Raw genomic sequence first — 20,852 nt, 5'->3', positions numbered from 1 at the left:
TAGGTCTTTTTTGATAAAAAATACCCCCTGACCCCGCTTTTTTCACCCCCTCGGATCTCCAAAGCTGTTTTTCGTAGGACATAGTCTTTATCATTATTTTGCTGTAATTTTAGGCTACAAGTTGGAATTCTTCGCTGTGAAATGAGCAGATTAGACGAAATTTATCGATTTCGCTTCAATTTCGGTCAAATTCAGCGACCTAAAATTAGTAAAGATAACCCATCAGAGTGTCTGTCCATCCTTTCAATGTAATCGGCGTCGTTCACCATCCCATTGTAAAACACATAGTCAAAGGATTTTGTCCTCCCAATCTTGCCTAGTACGCCTGAAAGTCTCCATAGTTGCTTAGAAGTTGGAAAAGGAAATAATCAATCTAACCATGTTTTTGGTTTAACCACAGGCCTAAGTTTTCAAAGTGAAGTCCATCCACCTCTTGCCTCGTTTTCTCAGAAAAATTACCACTCATTCAGTGCATGTCGCCATTTTTCACGAGTAGCCACCTCCGCTGAGTTCTCTTCCCGACGTTGGTAGATGGTCTTGTGTTGCTTAGCAAGGTGGCGACAGGGCTTATTCTGCCATCATGATCACAGTCGGTTAGCTCACAAGGAGTATTAAAGTAAAGTAAAGTTTTGAACACAAACGCATTTATTAGAAACAATACAACCCATAATAGTTACTCAATAGGAATAAATACAATAAATAAAATTATAAATAAAAGTATACTGTTATATATATATAGACATATATGTTCTATTTGTTTGGTGTGGCCTTCCAGTTATCCCAGTCTTGAATCTCAGCGTAGAGTGTTAATCCAGGACTTTCAGTACTCTGAAGTTGTCTTGCTGCGTATAAGTCGTAATCAACGCTAATTTCACCAAGTTGCACCCCACATTGTATCAAATCCTTTGCCGCTTTCATGGCTGCCCGTGAAGGAAGTTTGTCTGCAATTATTTCATTTCAAATTTTACTAGAGGAAGCACAAGCAACTGACTGACTGCGCTAAGGTCAACCGCAGGAGCACTTGATATAATTTTAACAAATTCATTACTCACCATTAAAATCACCAATAAAGGCAATTCCAATCGAATTTTTATTATATCCTGACATGTGGGTTCCTACTTTATGCCAACCTACGCCTTCGTAAACATTTCCGTCATTTCCAACCAGGAAGCTGCAGATAATCGAAAACGTTTAATGATTCGCCGATAACAAGCGCTAAATCTATTCCTACTTACTTATACGCAATGTCTGGCCATTTTTTCGACGTCTGGTGATAACGCTGAATGCTTTTTGCTTGAGTTGCACAAGACCTGAAAGTTGTACAAACGGGCGTGACTGTGTGGTGGATTATCACATTGGGGACGGGAAAGGTCTGGTAGGTGACGGTCGTGGGAGTCCTGGCGCCCCAGTTGTTCCTCGATTTTATCCCCGGGCAAGTTTCATCTCTTTCTGGAAATTTAGAAGAAATTTGGTAATTGTCGGAGGATAGCGATATCAGAATGGGATTAAGCACTACCTGCACTCGCACTAACGGCAAGCAGAAAAATCGCGATAGTTTTGGCTATCATGTTTAGGAGCAGTAACCTGACGAACTAGCGACGAACTCTGACTAACTCAAGCTTTCTTCAATGGAACTGGTAAGTATCAATGAAACTTTCTTGCGTAGACCATAGATGGTTACTCGCAGTGCTGGGAAGAGTCTTAAAGATCTGTACAAAATACGCACTGCTATATATACTAACTTTCAAAGAGAGCGTCCACTTGTATGAAAAGAGACCTTTGTCTGGATTTTTTGCAAAAATTAACTCTGGATTGTACACCAAATAAAACTGATAAAACCCCATTTGGCAATAACAAGTCGATTAGTGTTACAAGAACGTTTGAATAGGTTGTTTCCCTTTTCTGTTATTGAGTAATGCGAGCGCTTTGGTTTAGTTAACATAAACTTCCGGACAATCGGAACAATTGTAAAAATTGGAACTGATATGACGGGAATTTTACTTATATTAGAGTACCAACAACTTTTAGATTCCCCCGGAGTTTACCACTGTCTGAATCACGGTACGCATTTCAGGAGCACATACAATAACAAATTGGAATAAATAGCTTTGCCCCCAAAAGCTGCGTGCGAATTCGGTTTTTTCTGCTCATCTTCGGTGATAGTGAATTTTTTAAATGAGGTGTTATTTTGGGGGAAGCTTGTAGAAAATCAATCCCTAGTAAGGCGGGCTTTCTACAAAATTTTTCTTTTCTTTTTTAGGGGAAAAAAATATTTTAAATACGCACTATATGTGGAAATGTAAGGAGGTCATCCCGTGTATCTGATCCGAAGAATTGATTTTTTTTTTGGACATCGATTGTATCTAGATATAGTGTGCAATATATGGGCAAGGTGATTTTTTGATATTCGCGGTCGTTCGGAAATTGCCGTGTTAAACAGGTAAAATGTCACATCATCATCAACGACGCAACAACCGGTATCCGGTGTAGGCCTGCCTTAATAATGAACTCCAGACATCCCGGTTTTGTGCCGAGATCCACCAATTCTGGCGTCCTGGCCATCGTTCCATCTTAGGCAGGGTCTGCCTCGTTCTCTTTTTCTACCATAGATATTGCCCTTATAGACTTTCCGGGCTGGATCATCCTCATCCATACGGATTAAGTGACCCGCCCATCGTAACCTATTGAGCCGGATTTTATCCACATCCGGACGATCATGGTATCGCTCATATATTTCGTCGTTATGTAGGTTACGGAATCGTCCGCCCTTACATATATAAGGGGCCAAAAATTCTTCGGAGGATTCTTCTCTCGAGCGCGGCCAAAAGTTCGCAATTTTTCTTGAGAACCCAAGTTTCCAAGGAATACATGAGGACTGGCAAAATCATAGTCTTGTACAGTAAGAGCTTTGACCCTATGGTGAGACGTTTCCAGCGGAACAGTTTTTGCAAACTGAAATAGGCTCTGTTGGCTGACAACAACCGTGCGTGGATTTCATCATCGTAGCTGTTATCGATTGTGATTTTCGACCCTGGATACAAGATATTTTCAACGGTTTCAAAATTGGATTCTCCTATCCTTATTCTTCCCGTTTGAACCGTGCGGTTTGATGTTGTTAGTTGGTTGGTTTTGGGTGCTGACGTTGCCACCATATATTTTGTCTTCCCTTCATTGATGTATAGCTCAAGATCTCGCACCGCCAGCTCGATCTGGACGAAGGCAGTTTGTACGTCTCGGGTGGTTCTTCCCATGATGTCGATATCGTCAGCGTAGGTCAGTAGTTGGGTGGACTTAAAGAGAATCGTACCTCTTGCATTTACATCAGCATCACGGATCACTTTCTCGAGGGCCAGGTTAAAGAGGACGCATGATAGAGCATCCCCTTGTCGTAGACCGTTGTTGAAGTCGAATGGTCTCGATAGTGATGCTGCTGCTTTTATCTGGCCTCGAACATTGGTCAGGGTCAGCCTAGTCAGTCTTATTAATTTCGTCGGAATACCGAATTCTCTCATGACCGTGTACAGGTTTACCCTGGCTATGCTATAATAGGCGACTTTAAAGTCGATGAATAGATGGTGCAACTGTTGTCCATATTCCAAAAGTTTTTCCATCGCTTGTCGCACAGAGAAAATCTGATCTGTTACTGATTTGCCGGGAGTGATGCTTCTTTGGTATGGGCCAATGATGTTCTGGGCGTATGGGGATATCTGGCCTAGCAAGATAGCGGAGAATATCTTATAGATTTTACTCAGCAACGTGATACCTCTATAATTGCTGCACTGTGTGATATCTCCCTTTTTATGTATGAGACAGATAATGCCTCGTTGCCAATCGTCAGGCATTGATTCGCTATCCCATACCCCCAACTGGTCGTCTCCATATTTAACCAATTCGGCTGTAATTCCATCGGCTCCTGGCGACTTATGATTTTTTAGCCTTCAACTCGCCGGTGTTCTGGTGGTTCAGTAGCTTATCAAAGTACTGAACCCATCGCTCCAATATGCCCATTCTGTCGGAAATCAGATTTCCCTCTTTATCTCGGCAGGATGAGCATCGAGGTGTGTAAGGCTTCATCCTGCTGACTTGTTGGTAAAACTTCCGGGACTGGTGCGGTTGCTTCGTGTACTTTTCTAGTTCACAGACTTGTTGGTTCTCCCAGGGTTCCATTTTCCGTCTGTGAAGTCGCTTCTCCGCTCGACGGAGTTTGTGATAAGTCTCTGCACGTACCCGTGTTCCTTGAGAATGCAACATTACACGGTATGCGGCATTCTTCCGTTCCGTTGTTAGCTTACCTTCATCGTCAAACCAGCCGGTTTATGCCAATCGCCTTAATAAAACACATATTTATCGGTCCAAATGACGTTCCAATGACTTCGCTAAAATCATAAGGGTTTACATGTATTTCTTCTAGAAACCTAAGGGTTATGGACTAGGTATAGCAGATTAATGGTCAGTTAAGATTTCATGGTTAAAAATCGCATTCCACTTTTTAAAGTGTTTTTCTCGAAACTGCATGTTCAAAATCTGCTGCCAGCATAGCGCAAAATCTATACAACGAAATTCTTTGAAATTTTGACGACTTATTTAGAACATATTTCTACATATTCAATATTTGTTAATAATCCTAGTTTACGGACTGTGGTTAAGTCCGCTTACATTTTTTCTTTAAGATGATAACAGCGCCATCTAGCAGCAGAAAAACATATTTTTTTCGGAGATGGGTGTATAAGTTGCTCTGTATTTCAATAACGAATGATGCTATCGTGCTGGAAAAATTACTATGCATGCTGAAGATATTAATAAATATATGGTGAAAAATTCATATTTGTAACTTTATCCAGTTCTTCCCAAAAAATTTCTAAAAAAGCGAAGAAAAACTTCACCCCCTTAATTTAAGTTTTCAGTAATATTTGTTTGATGGAAATGTAAAAAATGAAAAATTGTAACATACAATAATATGCATACTTAAATCCAAATGCGTAGGGTCCTGCAGAATCTGTGGTATAACTATATGCAGATCATTTCGTTTCGTTATTCTCATGATGAGAAATTCTATGCATTTTTTTTTACCAAGCATATTTTAGCACCTTCGCCTGTTTTGAATTTCCTAAATTCCATTCCGATTGCATATTGACGAAAAAACTTGAACATATTTGAAATAGTCCATTTCCCTGGAAAATTTCATCATCGTGTCAAATACCTAGCCATACTATTTTGGTAAAAGTAGGAGATATGTAATGAACTTTTGCTTCAGTTTGTCTTAACCCCCGGGAAAACTACCTGATCGGGAGAACTTGGTCCAAATAAAGACTCATTCCTTGGATAACACATATTATAATAGCTCGGGTCAAATCTACATCTCGGTTTTTCGAATAATCGGCATATATTTTCATAAAAGTAATAAAAACTTGTTGTTTCTTTTTCGTTGGTGTGGGTATTTATTCTTGCAAACACCGATATTTCGGGAACCACTTGTTCCCTTCATCAGTGCTAACAAACTTGTTAGTCAAACTTTACAAACTTTACAACAGGGTACAGACACCGACTACATGACGCGGTCATAAATCGATTTCCGGAACTGAGTCATGTTCCGGATCAGTACCGGGTGATAGCATTCCAGGTCGGATTCACAAAATATACTGAGATTCTCCCAGACGCTAAGCCAAAGATCCCAAAACTAAAGTTTACTTCGGCAACTACTAACATCATGCCGTTGACAGAATTTTGACAGATCGTTTAGCCAGCAAGATTACTGCTACAGAGATTCACAGCCTGGTCTCCGTTTCAGTTGCCACGGTTATTCGTCTTCATAATCAACACCTTGACGCGAATAACAGAGGTATTCGCAGGAGGGCTTTATCGTTCTGGGTATTTTGGCTCAACAATAGAGTCGAAAAGTTGAGAAGGGAGATTGACCGTGTCGCGCAAGCACTCCTTGAAAATCCATCTTTGGAAAATACCATCTCTCCAATGATGCGCCAATCGAAGAAATCCTCGAGATGCTGAAGCAGAAATTTGTGGTATGCTCCAATCGCATCCGAAGGTGTCAAAACAGCTTTCAGCGAAGGACACCTTGTTCTTCCAAAACCAACGGGGACTCTTTAAAAATCTCGCTAAATCAGGTAGGGAAAGTAACCTCAACCTGGCTCAGGCAGAATACTTCCGGAGAAGTATTTGGAGCGAAAACATTGCAATTTAGAAGCGGCGTGGCTCCCACCCTTTATGTGTTCATGCGAGGCCCCCCCGAAATTACTATCCCTGACGTAACTGAAGTCGACGTAGAAACAGCCCTTGAAAAGGCAGGTAATTGGAAGGCGCCAGGAGGTGACAAGATTCACATTCTGCTGGCTGAAGCAGGTCAAGAGCACTCACAGGTTATTGGAAAATCATTTTAATCAGATGATTCCCGATCCTAAATTGGTTCCAGAATTTTTCACCAAGGGATCACTTTTTTCATCCCAAGGAACAGGGTGCCGCTTGCCCTTCAAAATGTCGACCAATTATTTGTCTTCCTACCATCTACAATATCTTCACTTCAGTTTTGTGAGCGAATGTCTCAAAATATCTTGATGTTCATAAACTGATAGCTGAGGAGCAAAAAGGATGCGCAATAGGCTCCTGAGGCTGTAAAGAAGAGCATATAATCGATACGGTAGCTGTAAAGCAGGCTGTCCACAAAAAACGAAATATCTCGACAGCCTACATCGATTATAAATCAGCCTTTAACCCCATATCGCACATGTGGTTACTACAAGTGTTACTCTTGTACAAAGTCAACCCGAATGTCGTTCTTCTTCTCAGAACAGTGATGAAGAATTGGAGCACAAAGCTATCGGTATCCTCACAAACATCAGGAAGGATACCAATCAGGCATGGCATCTTCCAAGGCGACTCTCTAAGCCCACTGTGGTTTTGTTGGGCTTTGAATCCACTAACCCATACGAGTTCCAAGTCAAACATGGCATATTGTCAAAATGTACAGTCATTTAATGTATATTGACGACATCAAATTGTATGCCAAAGACGAAAACCAACTTCACTCTTTGCTGGACATCACCATTCCGTTCAGTAGGGATATAGGCATGGAGTTGAGTTTGGAGAAATGTCGCATGAAAACAATTGTTCGGGGAAAATATACTCACAACAATGGATACAGCCACAATAACATGCAAATTGAGGGTATATATTCGGGCGACGTCTACAAATACCTCGCTCGCTGTGGCAATCATTAAATCTTTGTTGCTGGGGGGAATTTGAAAGGCGTCTGAATCTTATCCTTAACACTGAGCTGTTCAGCGAAACTAAAATCATGACAACCAACGCCTTTGCCATTCCCGTCCTTCTATATCGAGATTCGGAGCTTATTTTTCCTGTGCATCCTTTTACTTTTCATTATCCGTAGGACTGAGTAGTATGATTTATTGGTCATCATAATTCGTCACTGAACTTCGTCCTTTTTATTGGACCGTGAAAATTTCTCCGTGGATCGTCCTTTCCGAAAGCCACATTAGTATTTACCAATTAATTTGTCTGTATATGGCCCTAATCTAGCTTGGATGATTTTCGTCAGAATCTTGTAGGACGTGCATAACAATGAAATGCCGCTGTAGTTGTCACAGGTAAGTTTGTCTCCTTTTTTACGTATAGGACAAATTACATTCTTGCGCCAGTCGTCAGGTGATTTTTCACTTGTCTGAATTTTTAAAATAAGTTTATGGAGGAGATTATCCGGGCAATTTCCTCCCCTCAATATCATCGAATTCCGGGTCCTTGTTCAGTTTTTGGTCGCGCGCTGCTTTCACCTCTTCAATAGAGGAAGCTTCGACTGTGTTGTTTATAACTTCCGGGTTTGTCAAAGCTGTACTTCTCACTGGTGCATCCACAGGGTTGTGCAGCTTCTTAAAGTATTCCATTTATCTTCTTCGGGGTTGCCTAGAATGTTTCCTTGGTCATCCTTACAGAAACTTGTTGCGGCCTATAGCCTCGTACGCCGCGTGTGCGGCTTGTACATTTTTATTTTTCATCCCGTTTTTCTTCTTTCTTTTATATTCTGTCATTGTTGAATTTTCTGTTTTTTCTTGCACGACCGTTTTGTTATTCGCCTAGCCTCGTCATAAGTTTCTTGATTTCCCTTTATAGGTTGTTCTATGTATTCACGGTAAGCTCATTATAATTACATTTAATATGAGCTAATGTCAGGATGCGAATTACGAAAAAGGAAAGAGTGTATTGGAGAAGCAAAGAGGTGCTAAAACGTGAGAATAAGAAGAAATGCTGCATATTAATAAAAGCATTCCCTCATCAGATCGTCACTGGACAAGGCCAATGAAATTTTGTACATGCTGCAAAGCCACCTACTCTACAATATGTTAAAAGTAATTAGGTTCTTTTCCTCAATTTTTATTGATTTTGAAATATTACTTTTAATACATTCCTGAGTTAACCCCGCTGCAATTTATTTTAAATTGGAAAAACACATGTACAACTTTATAATGCTAGCTCCCGTTTATAACCAAATTACTAAACAGTTATTCAATATTATTTAAAATACAAAGCAATTTGTATATCACCAATATTTACTTTTCTTTGTTAAAAGTGCTTCCAGTGCCTCGACCATAAAAATATTGACGCGGGAATATGTGTTCAACAAAATACAGAGATAAAATCTTCCAACATTCAGTGAAAAAAACAAAAGAAGTTATTTTAGTGTTAAACATGTAAACCAGGGTATCATTTTAAAAATGTTACCTTTAAAATTAAAATTTTACGGTTAGAACAAAAATAAAAAACAAAATGATTCCTTTTTAGGGAGTGAGGAGCCCTAATAGGGCCCATACCCTGTCAAACAAATTGCGCAACGGAGTGATGCGCAACGCTGCGTAGTGTAATTGTATTTCCCATACACTTAGTGAAATTTTGTTCAAACATTAGTTACAAGTTGGAAACGGTACGAATAACATGCCATTAAAATGGTATTTCATCTATCTGTATTTTTATTGGTAGGGATAGGAGGATAAGGGGATGCCCCCTCTGTAGCCCCCTTCGACATTGAGAGGATAATTACTCTAACAACTTTACACTCTTAGTTTCCGGGGGTATGGTTGGCAAACCCAACTTTACCATGATGATATCAAAATACCCCCCATTAGACGGAGGGAATTTGAGAGAGAGGACATCACTGGGGGGTACTGCTCAAAATTAAATACTATCGTGTAAAGGGATGGTGATCGCCACTGTCCTTTAAAGAGGTTAAAAAAAAAGAACCTTTTTCTCCATTTTCTCCTCCTCGCGGGATAAGGTTTGAAAATTCAGTTTGAATGGTCATAACATTATAAGGGCGATGGGCGCATCGAGTTCCCCTTCAATTCAATATTTTCGTCAAATTTTAGGCGCTACCAGTCAATCCAGAACTCCGGGAAACTTCGCAGAAAGCATTCTTTAAAGTTTATTGGAGCTTACCATTATACACTTATCATTATGTTTATGTGATCTACCCACTGCAGCCCTTTAATCAATACATCAATCGGTAACTGGTCCATACACCGATGCATCTTTTTGTTCCAAATTGTGTCGAGGGAGAGTACATCGATGACATGGCAGAAACAGGTGTTAACGAAGGTTTGGATGATTTGAGTAACAATTTTTTGTGTTGTTTCCATTTAACAGCACAAATGGAAGATTGGAGGGAAACAACGTCTACTTGATGTTTGTGGTGTTTGCATTTCCAGATTTTTGAATCTAAACTCTCCAAAGATTTCATCTCGATGCAGCATGTGACATTTTGTGCCATTATATGCTACTCTGATAGCAATTACTAGATCCTCGAGCTCTACAGAATTTCTTCCTTCTGAGTAGAGTATTTCAGGTGCATTCCCTATTCATATTATTGAAAACTTTTTCGAAATCGATGAAGACCAGGAAACATCTAAACACGCATCTCCAAGCTGAATCGAAGGATATTCACGTATTCAGTGCAAAGGGATATAGAACGCAAACTAGCCTGCTCTCTGCAGATCAAGCTTTGACGCTTTTCAAGAAACGACGGTAGGAACCATGCAAATATCCTTGCAATTCTCGCATTCAAGATGAGTGTCCTCTACCACTCAAATTTCTCAATTCTCAAATTTCTAGCATCAACCGATGAATGGAAAGACCAACGCAGTAGATAGGTAGGTCGCATTAATGGCCGCAATGAATGCACTTTCAATTTCGTTGCGTTTTCCGCCTTAACGATTTTCATGGGAATTCGCCCTATAATTTCCGGTAACGATTCTACCATTTTTTTTCTTAGGCACTGCTCTTGTCTGCAGTCCCCTAGCCAGTTCTTCTTCAACAGTGTGGTATCCTATTGTCTCATTTATACTGGAGCTGCTGCACTCCACTGGGGGTGAACTAGTCAGAGTTGCTCTCTTGAGGATTTCGTTTCCTTGCTAAAGTTCTTTAAGTAATTAATTAATCTGTACGGAGTTAGGACATTTTTCTTTTCTGCAAGGTGTCTTCGTTACGTTACTAATTGATGTTCTAGCTTAAGATTTGTCAGCTATAACTTTGTAGACCTTATAAATTAAAAATAAACTTTATTGGAACCTAACACAATTTCAAAAGAAGTTCAAATAAATAATACTGATAAGAAGAACATTTTTTCGAAATTGAATCGTTATTAGATAATTTTTGGTACCCAGTTGTCCCATTCTTGTATTTCGTCATAGAGCATGGATCCAGGGCTACTAGTCTTCCTCACCTGACGTGCTCCAATCAATCGATAGCTTTCACTCAGGTACCCGTTGCTCACTCCACAAGAAAGAAGAGCCTTTGCCGCGTTCAAAGACTTCTTCTTTGGTGCTTCCTCTGAAACAATTTGACAATCGAAAATGAGTTACTTACAGAACTAATTTTCAAGGAATGCCTCACCATTGAAATTGCCGATGAATGCAATGCCGATGGATTTATCATTGAAACCACTAGTATGAGCCCCTCTCTTATTCCATCCTATTCCTTCATAGATGTTTCCATCTCCACCAATTAAGAAGCTGCAATGTAGAAAAATTATATTTTGGGTTTCACGCATAATCAGGATGGAAAAACTCGCATATCATTCTAAACCTTCGGAAACTAATCGTAATTTCAAAACATACTTATAGCCTATATCATGCCACTCTTTGTCGTTCATATGGCGTCGTTGGATACTGGCTACTTTACTTGAGCAGTTACTTTGACTGTTACATTTCCTGGTTGCTGTGTGGTGGATAACGACATATCTAACTGGAATAGTTTGATAATATACGGCTTTAGCAGGCATTCCTCCCCATTCCTCTTTGGTAATTATTTCTGGACAATCTAACTCTAAAATAATAAAAACACAAAAGCTTTTTTAAAAGGTACAGCAGTAATTCAATGTACTCAGTAGAATCTCTATTCTTCTATGCGAAATCTAGGTCTCAAAATACATACATCCCATTCCGATATCTGCTCAGCTAAAGTTAATAATTGCTACATTTTAGAAATTCACCCTAGAACTCCCTTAATTTCATCTTAGAAGTACAGGATTTGGCATTGGTATAAGAGATAATAAGGCATAACTTTGGAAAGTTTGAATGAAATCCAATTAATACTAACAAAGTTATAATTGCACTCTAAGACGTGTATGACGTCATCATCACATAAAGCGAACTTATATGAACGGCGGTCCATGGGCACATTTTCGTTTTTCTTTTCTAGCTTTTTTTAATTATTTGAATATCACTATCAATTACTGGAGACAGGCATCTGTAGCACATATATATATGTCCTAATAAAATTTGCGGTTTGTGTTCAATAAGATGGACTTATATGTACGTATGGATGCTTTTGTGCACAGAGTAAAGTAGAAATACATCGTGACGAGTTACGTCAGATTCAATGGGAAACTTTTGTTTATTTAGGATTAGAACAACATTTACGTCTTTGAAATGAATGTACATATGTGTATCTGGAGTTTAGTAGTTAATGAAGAAATATTTGGCATTTTTAGCTATGTACGAATGAAAAACAGTGCATAGAGAGAGTTGCTGACATAAAATGATCACAAAACCTTTATACCCCAAGCGCCCAACTTTCGGTATCCCGGCTTGTTTTAAATACAAATCAAATTTATATTAACTTCATTATAAATCTTTTATCACGTATTCACTTAACATATTACTTAGAGTCTTAGAATTTGAGTTCTTTGAGAGTTTTGTTTTGCAAAACCTTATTAAAATCGGTTCAATGTCTGTCGGTCCGTCTGTCTGTCTATCTGTCTGTCACACGCACTTTTCTCAGAAACGGCTATACCGACTGACACGAAATTTGGTGAAAAGGAGGAAGCTGTGAACGTCGCCCAGACATGCAATGAGTGATTTGGGGGGGGGGGGGGGGGATAGCCCCCATACAAGCAAAAGGGGGTATACATTTTTTTTTCACCGAATATAGTCATGTTAGGTATCAAATAAAAAGTCGCTTTTAGTACTTTTTGATGCCGGTCTTAGTTTTGACATTTGTTAGAAAGGCGGGGAGTGGGAGGGATGGAAAGTGATGATTTCTTTAACGGATCCATTCTCAGAAACTACCCAACCGAAAAATCTCTATATGGTGTCCAGGCCTCAAAATATTCTGCATATCAAATTAAGTTAATAATAGTACATTACCACATTTTTGGGGAAAACCTTTCATACCTGAGCGCCGACCTTCCGGTTTCCGGGTTTCAGTTTATACTTCAGACATTTAAAAATTAGGAAAAAAACAAAAACAAACACCCTTCTAAGCTTAATTAATCTCTTAAGCAAGACAGAATCTCTTTCTGAGATCAATGAAATATAAAACAAGTCGAAAAACCGGAAGCTAAGCGCTTCAGATATAAATATAGTTAAAAATTAAATTTGCCCCTTTTTAAAAAGGCATTTATATAAATAATTTGATCTGGAAAGCACTTCATTGATAACAGCAAACCTCATATGCTCCACACTAGGAGTTCAATATTATTAGTAAATGTGAAGACGTTAACCTGTAACAAATATAAACAAGCCGGAAGCTGGGCGCTTCGGGTATAAAGATTTTGTGTTCATCTTGTGTGGGAAATTTCCTATACACGTTTTCCCATTAGTATATACCTAAAAGTTCTAAATATTCCTTCATATGGCTTCAAATTCCAACTCCGCGGTTCATATGAGTCACTTTATATAATGACCACGTCATACTCGTATTAGAGTGCGATCAATTCACGTGAAATGCACAATTTTGACCTTTTATAATTTTGTTAATAATAGTTGGATTTCTTTCAAACTTTGTGTGGATTATATTATTGTCTATAACGGTACCAAATTTTGAACTTCCAGGATGAATTTAAGGGGGGCTTTCATGGTAACTCGACTCGAAAAAGGTTATGTTTCACACAAAACCTTAAAAAGAGCTGGGGATAAGTAGATTGCTCATGAATGCAATTTTATATTTCACTCGAATGTTAATTATTCCCATTAATTATGACGTCAGCGTTTTATTTGCTTGCCTTAGGATACAGTAAATTCGTGCGAAATTGATAGGTTTGAACTGCTATAACTTTGACACTTGTAGCCGGGTTTCCATGAAGCTTGGCACGCGTTGCACGATACCGTCCCCTATACCGGTGTAGTACTCCTAGGATGAACTTAATGGGGTTTCTTTAGTCAATTTCTAAAAGTTGGTAATATACTGTTTATTTGAGCAGATATCGGAATGGAACATATTTTGGGGCCTAGATTTCATATAGGCGCACCGAGCTGATTCTGATAATTTTCGAAAGTCAGTCCTGGCTCACTTTAAGTGTCCACATTTTGGCTTTTACGTCGCGCATTTTACGTCAAAATTAATATCAGTTGCGGAAAGTACTAATCGAGACCTTTTATTTGATACCACACATTACATTGGATGAAAAAAAATTTTACATCTCCCCCTTTCGATGTATGGGGAACCCCCTCTTTTAAATCCACGTAAATGTAAATTTTCAAAATATAATAATATACTATCATTAACTTTATTTGCGCAGGTATCGTAACGGGGAGTATTTTGGAGCCTTTGGATATCATCCGCACGGACCACTATGATTTTTTTCAGATTTTTGGGTTGGGTTGTTTATAAGAGAGAAGAATCCTCCGAAGAATTTTTGACATCCTACATGAGGATGGACGATTCCGTAGGCTACATAACGACGAGATCTATGAGCGATACCATGACGGTCCGGTTGTGGATAAAATCCGGCTCAATAGGTTACGGTGGGCGGGTTACTTAATCCGTATGGATGAGGATGATTCCACCCATAAAGTCTATAAGGGCAATATCTATGGTAGAAAAAGAAGACGAGGCAGGCCTTGCCTGAAACGGAGCGATGGCGTAGGTCAGAACGCTGGACAGCTTTTAGGGATATTGAATTGGTGAACCGCGGCGCAAAACCGGGATGTCTGGAGTTCCTTATTAAGGCAGGCCTAGACCGAATACTGGTTGTTGCGCCGTTGATGGGCAATAGTTTTCTTTATTCCGAGCCGGGTAAAAAGGAGCCTTTCCACACTAAATCTTTCAAACCAGTTTGCCTAACCAAGTTGCCAGGTTCTAAAGCTTAATCCCCTACATCAGTGTTAAAACGCTTACCGGGCACGACGGTCAACTGAAACTGTTCTGTATGAACTGACGGATATACTACAGAATGCCATAGAAACAGAAGAAATAACACTGTGTACGTTTTTGGATATCGAAGGAGCATTCGACAACACATCGGAAACAGAGATACAACATGTTCTGAACCGCAAGGGAGCGGGAAACACCCTGGCTTTCTGGATGGAAAAAACACTAGAGATTTGGATGTAGGGAATATACTAAAACTTATAGGCTTTCTTTAACAACTATGATTAATAGTAGTAAAGGGGGCACAATAGTTCTTTAAGGACGCGGTGCGACTTCCCCTTAACAGAATAATTATAAGGCAGATGATAAAATCTTTTTTTCCTGACATAGAAGTAATATTTGAAAGCCAAAAACCTCGGCCCTCGCCGAACAGCTAGCATTCGGGTTAGCTCCAGCACAGTCCGGTTCCTATGCGCAGTTAGTGTTTACCACTGGCAATCTTTTAGGGGAGTTTGATTGGTTGACAGGCTTGGACATGGTCACCAAGGCTGTCAACCAACCAAACTCCCCTAACAGGTTACCACTCGTAAACACCAACTACGGGAGATACGAGATACTGCCAAGGTGATGCACAGTCTTGCGTTCCGACCCAATCTGCTCCCTGAGATGCACACCTAAATGCACGCAAAAAGCTCGTACTCTTAATTGACAACTATAGATAAGTGAATGAATGCAAAGATCCAAACACGGAAATTATGGGCAAACATCTCATATTTCAAAATTTAATACGTTGCATATGTTAGATGCTTCAATGCCAAATATTACGTACATAATTGGAATGATAATGGGTGTAATGCTCTAAGCAAACCAAAGAATTAATCAACACCGATTAAGTTTGTGTATATAGCAATATTTAGATTAATGTTCATATGTTTACTTGTAAATAAAAAAGGCACAAATGGCTCTTTGAATATAGCGAACGTAATTTAGAATGAAGTAAAGACTTATGTATAATTAGATTCCTTATCTATGAACCCAAAATTTCTGCTCTTATTTGCAAACTGACCCTCCATTAACTTTCTCGTTGATGTATTTACAAATATTTGGAGTGGCATAAAAGAAAATTTGAATAATCTTTTATACTATGGTGCATCTAAAATCTTGAGCGTCAATACCAAAATGTATTGAATCATCAAATCTCAAAAAACTACAACGCAATAATTAAACAAAAAAAAATGTTTTCAACCGAAATAAGAATAGCAAAGAACTCCCCAGAATATCTCATAAATGTGATTCATTCTTAAAGATTTATTGTTAATATAATGTTTGAAATAAAAATTAAAACAGATATGCTTTTGGACCATGTTTATAATTTGCTGATACAGCATCTTATAAACCAACATTACACGCAACCTTGCATTACTTGCAACCTTATCATATTGAAGTCGACAAAATTGAAATATTTCTTGCTTAAGTTGATGGAGGTGTATCTTTAGCTTTTCTAAAAGGCTCCACACTTCACCATTCTGCCTTATATGCCGCATCACAAAACTCACCAGCACCCACATTGAATATTGTTAAAATTGAGCAAATCACCAATGCAGCCTTGACTCCGGACATACTATACTCGTACTGTGAATCAAATATTTACTATAATTTTTTTCTTATAATTAAAAGATATAACCAGCTCCAATGCTATTATTAGATACACCACTCCGGAACAAAACTATTATTCTAAATGATGGTTCCCCGTAGTTTTCTTTCTTTATATACTCGTTTCAAACCTTACAAAAAGTTACCTAATCGTTTACATATAAGCCTATACTGGTTTTATCTAAAAATTCGATAAGTATAACCGCCTAGCAGAATTCTAGAACCATTCTCTTCCAATAAACAATCATAATAATTTTGGGTGTATAATTGGTATTATCTTTATAGAGTCTAGATAAATAATGAGAACTACATCACACAATTTGCACATATGCGTATATCCATAAAATACATACTTCTCTGTTACATCAAAGAGAACTTTGGCAAAGCTTTCTTTGAAGCTAAGAAACTGATTATTCAAAAATCAATGGCCGAACAGTTAACCTCGGCTATTTGTTCTTGGCAAACAACCTTTTTATCTTTGAAATATTTATGGTATTTCACAGGTTTTTTTAGGGTAGAAATATAATTTTAATGATTTTCGCCACAAAAGGGGTACAATTTCCGGATAAAGCAAGAAGTGGGAAATGATTGTTTTCATGCATGCATATCTGTATAAAAGTCGAAATTCTTTTTATTATGTTAGGCGATGACGGCTTTAAGGTTTCTTACCAGTGCAAAGGGAAATCGTCAGACGCTGCCTCACCCGTGCCCTGGGAGCAACGTGACCGAAGCGACTCGCAGATGTTAAGTGCTTTATATATATATATATATTTCACAGAAACCAACATGACTACGAATTATATTGAGCGTAAATCCGCCCGTACTTTGGACCAAAGCTTAGCCAAAACTGAACATATTTTTTAAGAATTGCCGGGTCCTAAGTCCGCATTTGATGTCGGACCGGTCGACGGACCCCTCGTGTTCTGCGAATTATATAAAGGAGCACTTTACATCTGCAAGCCGCTTCGATCACGCTGCTACCAGGGCAGGAGTGCGGCGATTTTGAAAGTTTGGGTGCTAAGCCTTACACGAGGGGTCTGTGGACCAAAAAAAGAGGGAGTAAGTTGCTCCCCATTTGGTCCAGTCTTCGCAATTCTTAAAAAGAATATGTTCTTTTCACTATTACTCATTTATGCTCCCAGAATGAGAAGAAAATAGAAAACTTAGCCTAAACCTAGGACTATAGTAGAGGAAAGAGTCTAAAGGGCTGTAATGCGTTATCATCATCATAATCAACGGCGCAACAACCAATATCCAATTTAAGCCTGCTTTAATAAAGACTTCCAGACATCTGGGTTTTGCGCCGAGGTCCATTTCAGGCAGGACTTACTTCGTCTTCTTTTTCTACCTTAGATATTGCCCTTACAGACTTTCCAGGCTGTATCATCCTCATCCATACGGATTAAGTGACCCGCCCAACGCAACCTGTTGAACCGGATTTTATCCACAACCTGACGGTCATGGTATCGCTCATAAATATCGTCGTTATGTAGGCTACGGAATCGTCCATCCTCATGTAGGAGGCCAAAAATTCTTTGGAGGATGCTCCTCTCGAACGCAGCCAAGAGTTAGCAGTTTTTTTTCCTAAGAACCCAAGTCTCCGAGGAATACAGGAGGACTGGCAAGATCATTGTCTTTTACAGTAAGAGCTTTGACCCTATCGTGAGACGTTTCGACCAGAATAGTTTTTGTAAGCTGAAATAGGCTCTGTTGGCGGTCAAGAATCGAGCGCGGATTTCATCGTCATAGCTGTTATCGGTTGTGATTTTTGACCCTAGATAGGAAAACTTTCAACATCTCAAAGTTGTAGTCTGCTATCTTCATTCTTCCCGTTTGACCAGTGCGATTTGATGTTGTTGGTTGGTTTTTGGTGCTGACCTTGTCACCATATATTCTGTCTTGCCTTCATTGACATGCAGCCCAAAATCTCGCGCCGCCCGCTCGATCTGGATGAAGGCAGTTTGTACATCTCGGGTGGTTTTTCCCATGATGTCGATATTGTCAGCATGGGCCAGTAGTTGGATGGACTTAAAGAGGATCGTACTCCTCGCATTTACCCCAGCATCACGGATCACTCTCTACAGGGCCAGGCTAAAGAGGACACTTGATAGGCCTTATCTTAAACCGTCGTTGATATTGAATGGTCTTGAAAGTGATCCTGAAAGTGTTCTCCTAGTCAGGTGCTCTGAGGTGGCGGGGAGGAAGACGGGGCGGCAACCCTGTCGCTGTATCGCATTGGCTTGCCGGCCGTGATGCAGTAGGCGAATGCTCCAAGGTCTAACAAGGGCGATCAGACCCGAGTCTGCACGGGGACTCATCTGAAGTGGCTTCGGTCACGAAACCTTACCAGGGGTATACTGGTACCATGGGAACCGAGGTAGTCCCTGGACTCTTATACTTCAGGAGAATTCCTGTCATATCTGAATATAGCTCAGTTGGTTGCGGTTGGCCCCCTTGTGGGAGTTTCATGGGAGCTGTGGTTGTGCTCAAGCGAGAAGAGACCTTCGGGCCTCGACGTGGTGTTGCGTATCAACACGAGTGCCGTACTCCATAGTTCGGTAGAGATTTAGGTGATGCTCGCATCCACCAGTATGAATACCAAGCCATGCTTTTGAAATAGACTGGTACCGTTCTGCTTGTCTAACGGGGCTCTGATTGTGGTCACAAAATCAATCCGCGCCTGAAGAGGGCCGTAGGATTAAGTCTCAAGACAGGTACCTACGTTAAACACCGAGGTCTTCACTGGTCAGCCTAGTGAGTCCTATCAATTTTTTTGGGATACCGAATTCTATCATGGTCGTGTATAGTTTTACCCTGGGTATGCTGGGTATAAGTGGTTTTAAAATTGATGAAAAGATGGTGCAACTGATGACCATATTCCAATAGTTTTTCCATCGCTTACCGCATAGAGAAAATGTGATCAGTTGCTGATTTGCCTCGTATCAAATCTCTTTAGCATGGGTCAATGATATTCTGGGCGTATGGGGCTATCCGACTTAGCAAGATAGCGGAGAATATCTTATAGATGGTGATACCTCTACAACTGCTGCACTGCGTGATATATATATTTTAAAGTTTTGCGTAAAACAAAACCTTATCAAAATCGGTTTGCAGTCTGTTTGTCCGTCTGTCCGTGGGGAGTGCGTGGGGTCGAAAGTGATCAGAAACTACCCAATCCAAAAATCTGAAAAAATCACTATACGGTGCCTAGGCTCCGAAATAACCTCCATACCGATATCCATACATAAAAATAGGTTTCATTAGGGATATTAATTATCCAATGAATTCGATCGCGATGAAAGTCTGTAGGTTTTACGTATTTCAATCCTACAGCACTAGAACGATATGAGAGATTTCTGATATTGTTCCTGGATATGGTGCTTCCACGTTACCTTCGAGTCGAGATGTATGTTACTCCAAAATAGTTGACTATTTGTACCAGTTGGATTTCCACGCCCGATAATATGGGTAGTCCAGTCTTCCTGGCATTCACTATGTGTCCGCTTCGGAAGCACCAATTTTAGATTACCAGAGTTACTATCAAGCGGGTCACATTCTGTGTCCGCTAACTTGACGATAACTATTACGCAAAGACCTTTATGTCCTTTACTAGGAGCCATAACAAATGTGAGAAAACCCTTCCCTGTGGGTATCACCCAAGACAGCCTTCGTGGCTTTGCCATTGTGGTAGAACATCAAATCCTAAAGTGAAATAGAATTTGTGGGTTACATCATTACATTACATTACAGCTACATGAATTTTATAAACTATACCGTTATTATATCACCATTATCAACAACCGCGCAACAACCAGTATCCAGTCAAGGCCGGCCTTAGTAAGGAACTTCAGACATCCCGGTTTTGGGCCGAGGTCCACCAATTCGATATCCCTAAAAGCTATCTGACGTCGTGGCCTACACAATCACTCTATCTCAGGCAGGGTCCGCCACGTTTTCTTTGTCACCATAGATAATGTCCTTATACCATCCCATGATTGAGTGAACTGACCATCGGAACCTATTGAGCCAGATTTTATGCACAACCAGACGGTCGTGGCATCGCTCATCAATTGCGTCCTTCCGTAGGCTACGGAATCATCCATCCTCATGTATTAGGCGAAACATTCTTGGCACTCTTCTGTCAAACGCGGTCAAGAAACATACATACGGACTGACAAGATCATTGCCTTGTAGAGTAAAGGCTGTGACCCTATGGTGAGACGTTTCGAGTGAAGCGGTATTTGTAAGCTGAAATTGGCTCGATTGTCTTATTACATAGAGTGCAAAAACGGATGTTAATTAGGGTCCTAAAGAGAGATTCTTTGCCTAAGATGAAAATTGTTAGGAAAGTCCCAATGAAAACTGTTGAAATTTTATCCTGCGGTCCCGAAAAAACTCCGAGTTCAAAGGGAATCCGTTAATTCCCTAGAATATAATTGTTCGTCACCTTTGCATCTTGCACTTGCAATTCTCAATTCTCATCAAAAATTTGAAATTTAATTTTTTTAGCAAAATCCAAAACTAGTCAAAACTATGTTTGCTTATTAATTTGGGTAAGGAAGCTCATATAGCAATAGCAAAAAACTAAT

The 20,852-nt window shown here is 39.7% G+C and overlaps 2 protein-coding genes across 3 annotated transcripts; both read right to left on the bottom strand.

Annotated features, from left to right (window-relative positions):
- Window positions 1–627: 627 nt before the first annotated feature.
- On the bottom strand, window positions 628–1,714 carry LOC119657333 (peptidoglycan-recognition protein SA-like). Its single transcript, XM_038064202.1, has 4 exons — window positions 1,517–1,714; window positions 1,236–1,449; window positions 1,053–1,171; window positions 628–941 (listed from the first exon to the last, which is right to left on the bottom strand). The coding sequence occupies exons 1-4, from the start codon at window positions 1,566–1,568 to the stop codon at window positions 751–753; spliced, it is 576 nt and encodes a 191-aa protein (XP_037920130.1). The 5' UTR covers window positions 1,569–1,714; the 3' UTR covers window positions 628–750.
- Window positions 1,715–10,609: 8,895 nt separating this feature from the next.
- On the bottom strand, window positions 10,610–16,344 carry LOC119657585 (peptidoglycan-recognition protein 2-like). Of its 2 annotated transcripts, none has more exons than XM_038064565.1 (4): window positions 16,207–16,309; window positions 11,136–11,343; window positions 10,912–11,030; window positions 10,610–10,848 (listed from the first exon to the last, which is right to left on the bottom strand). In XM_038064565.1, exons 2-4 carry the CDS (start codon window positions 11,297–11,299, stop codon window positions 10,661–10,663), a joined length of 471 nt encoding a protein of 156 aa, XP_037920493.1. In that variant the 5' UTR covers window positions 11,300–11,343; window positions 16,207–16,309; the 3' UTR covers window positions 10,610–10,660. The 2 variants fall into 2 exon arrangements, with proteins under 2 accessions (XP_037920493.1, XP_037920492.1); XM_038064564.1 differs by having other exon boundaries at window positions 10,613–10,848; window positions 16,167–16,344.
- Window positions 16,345–20,852: the final 4,508 nt, after the last annotated feature.

This window comes from Hermetia illucens, chromosome 5 (assembly GCF_905115235.1).
Source record: "Hermetia illucens chromosome 5, iHerIll2.2.curated.20191125, whole genome shotgun sequence".
NCBI lineage: Eukaryota > Metazoa > Arthropoda > Insecta > Diptera > Stratiomyidae > Hermetia > Hermetia illucens.
The sequence above is the reverse complement of the archived record's forward strand: the minus strand, read 5'-3'. Positions and strand labels throughout refer to the sequence as shown.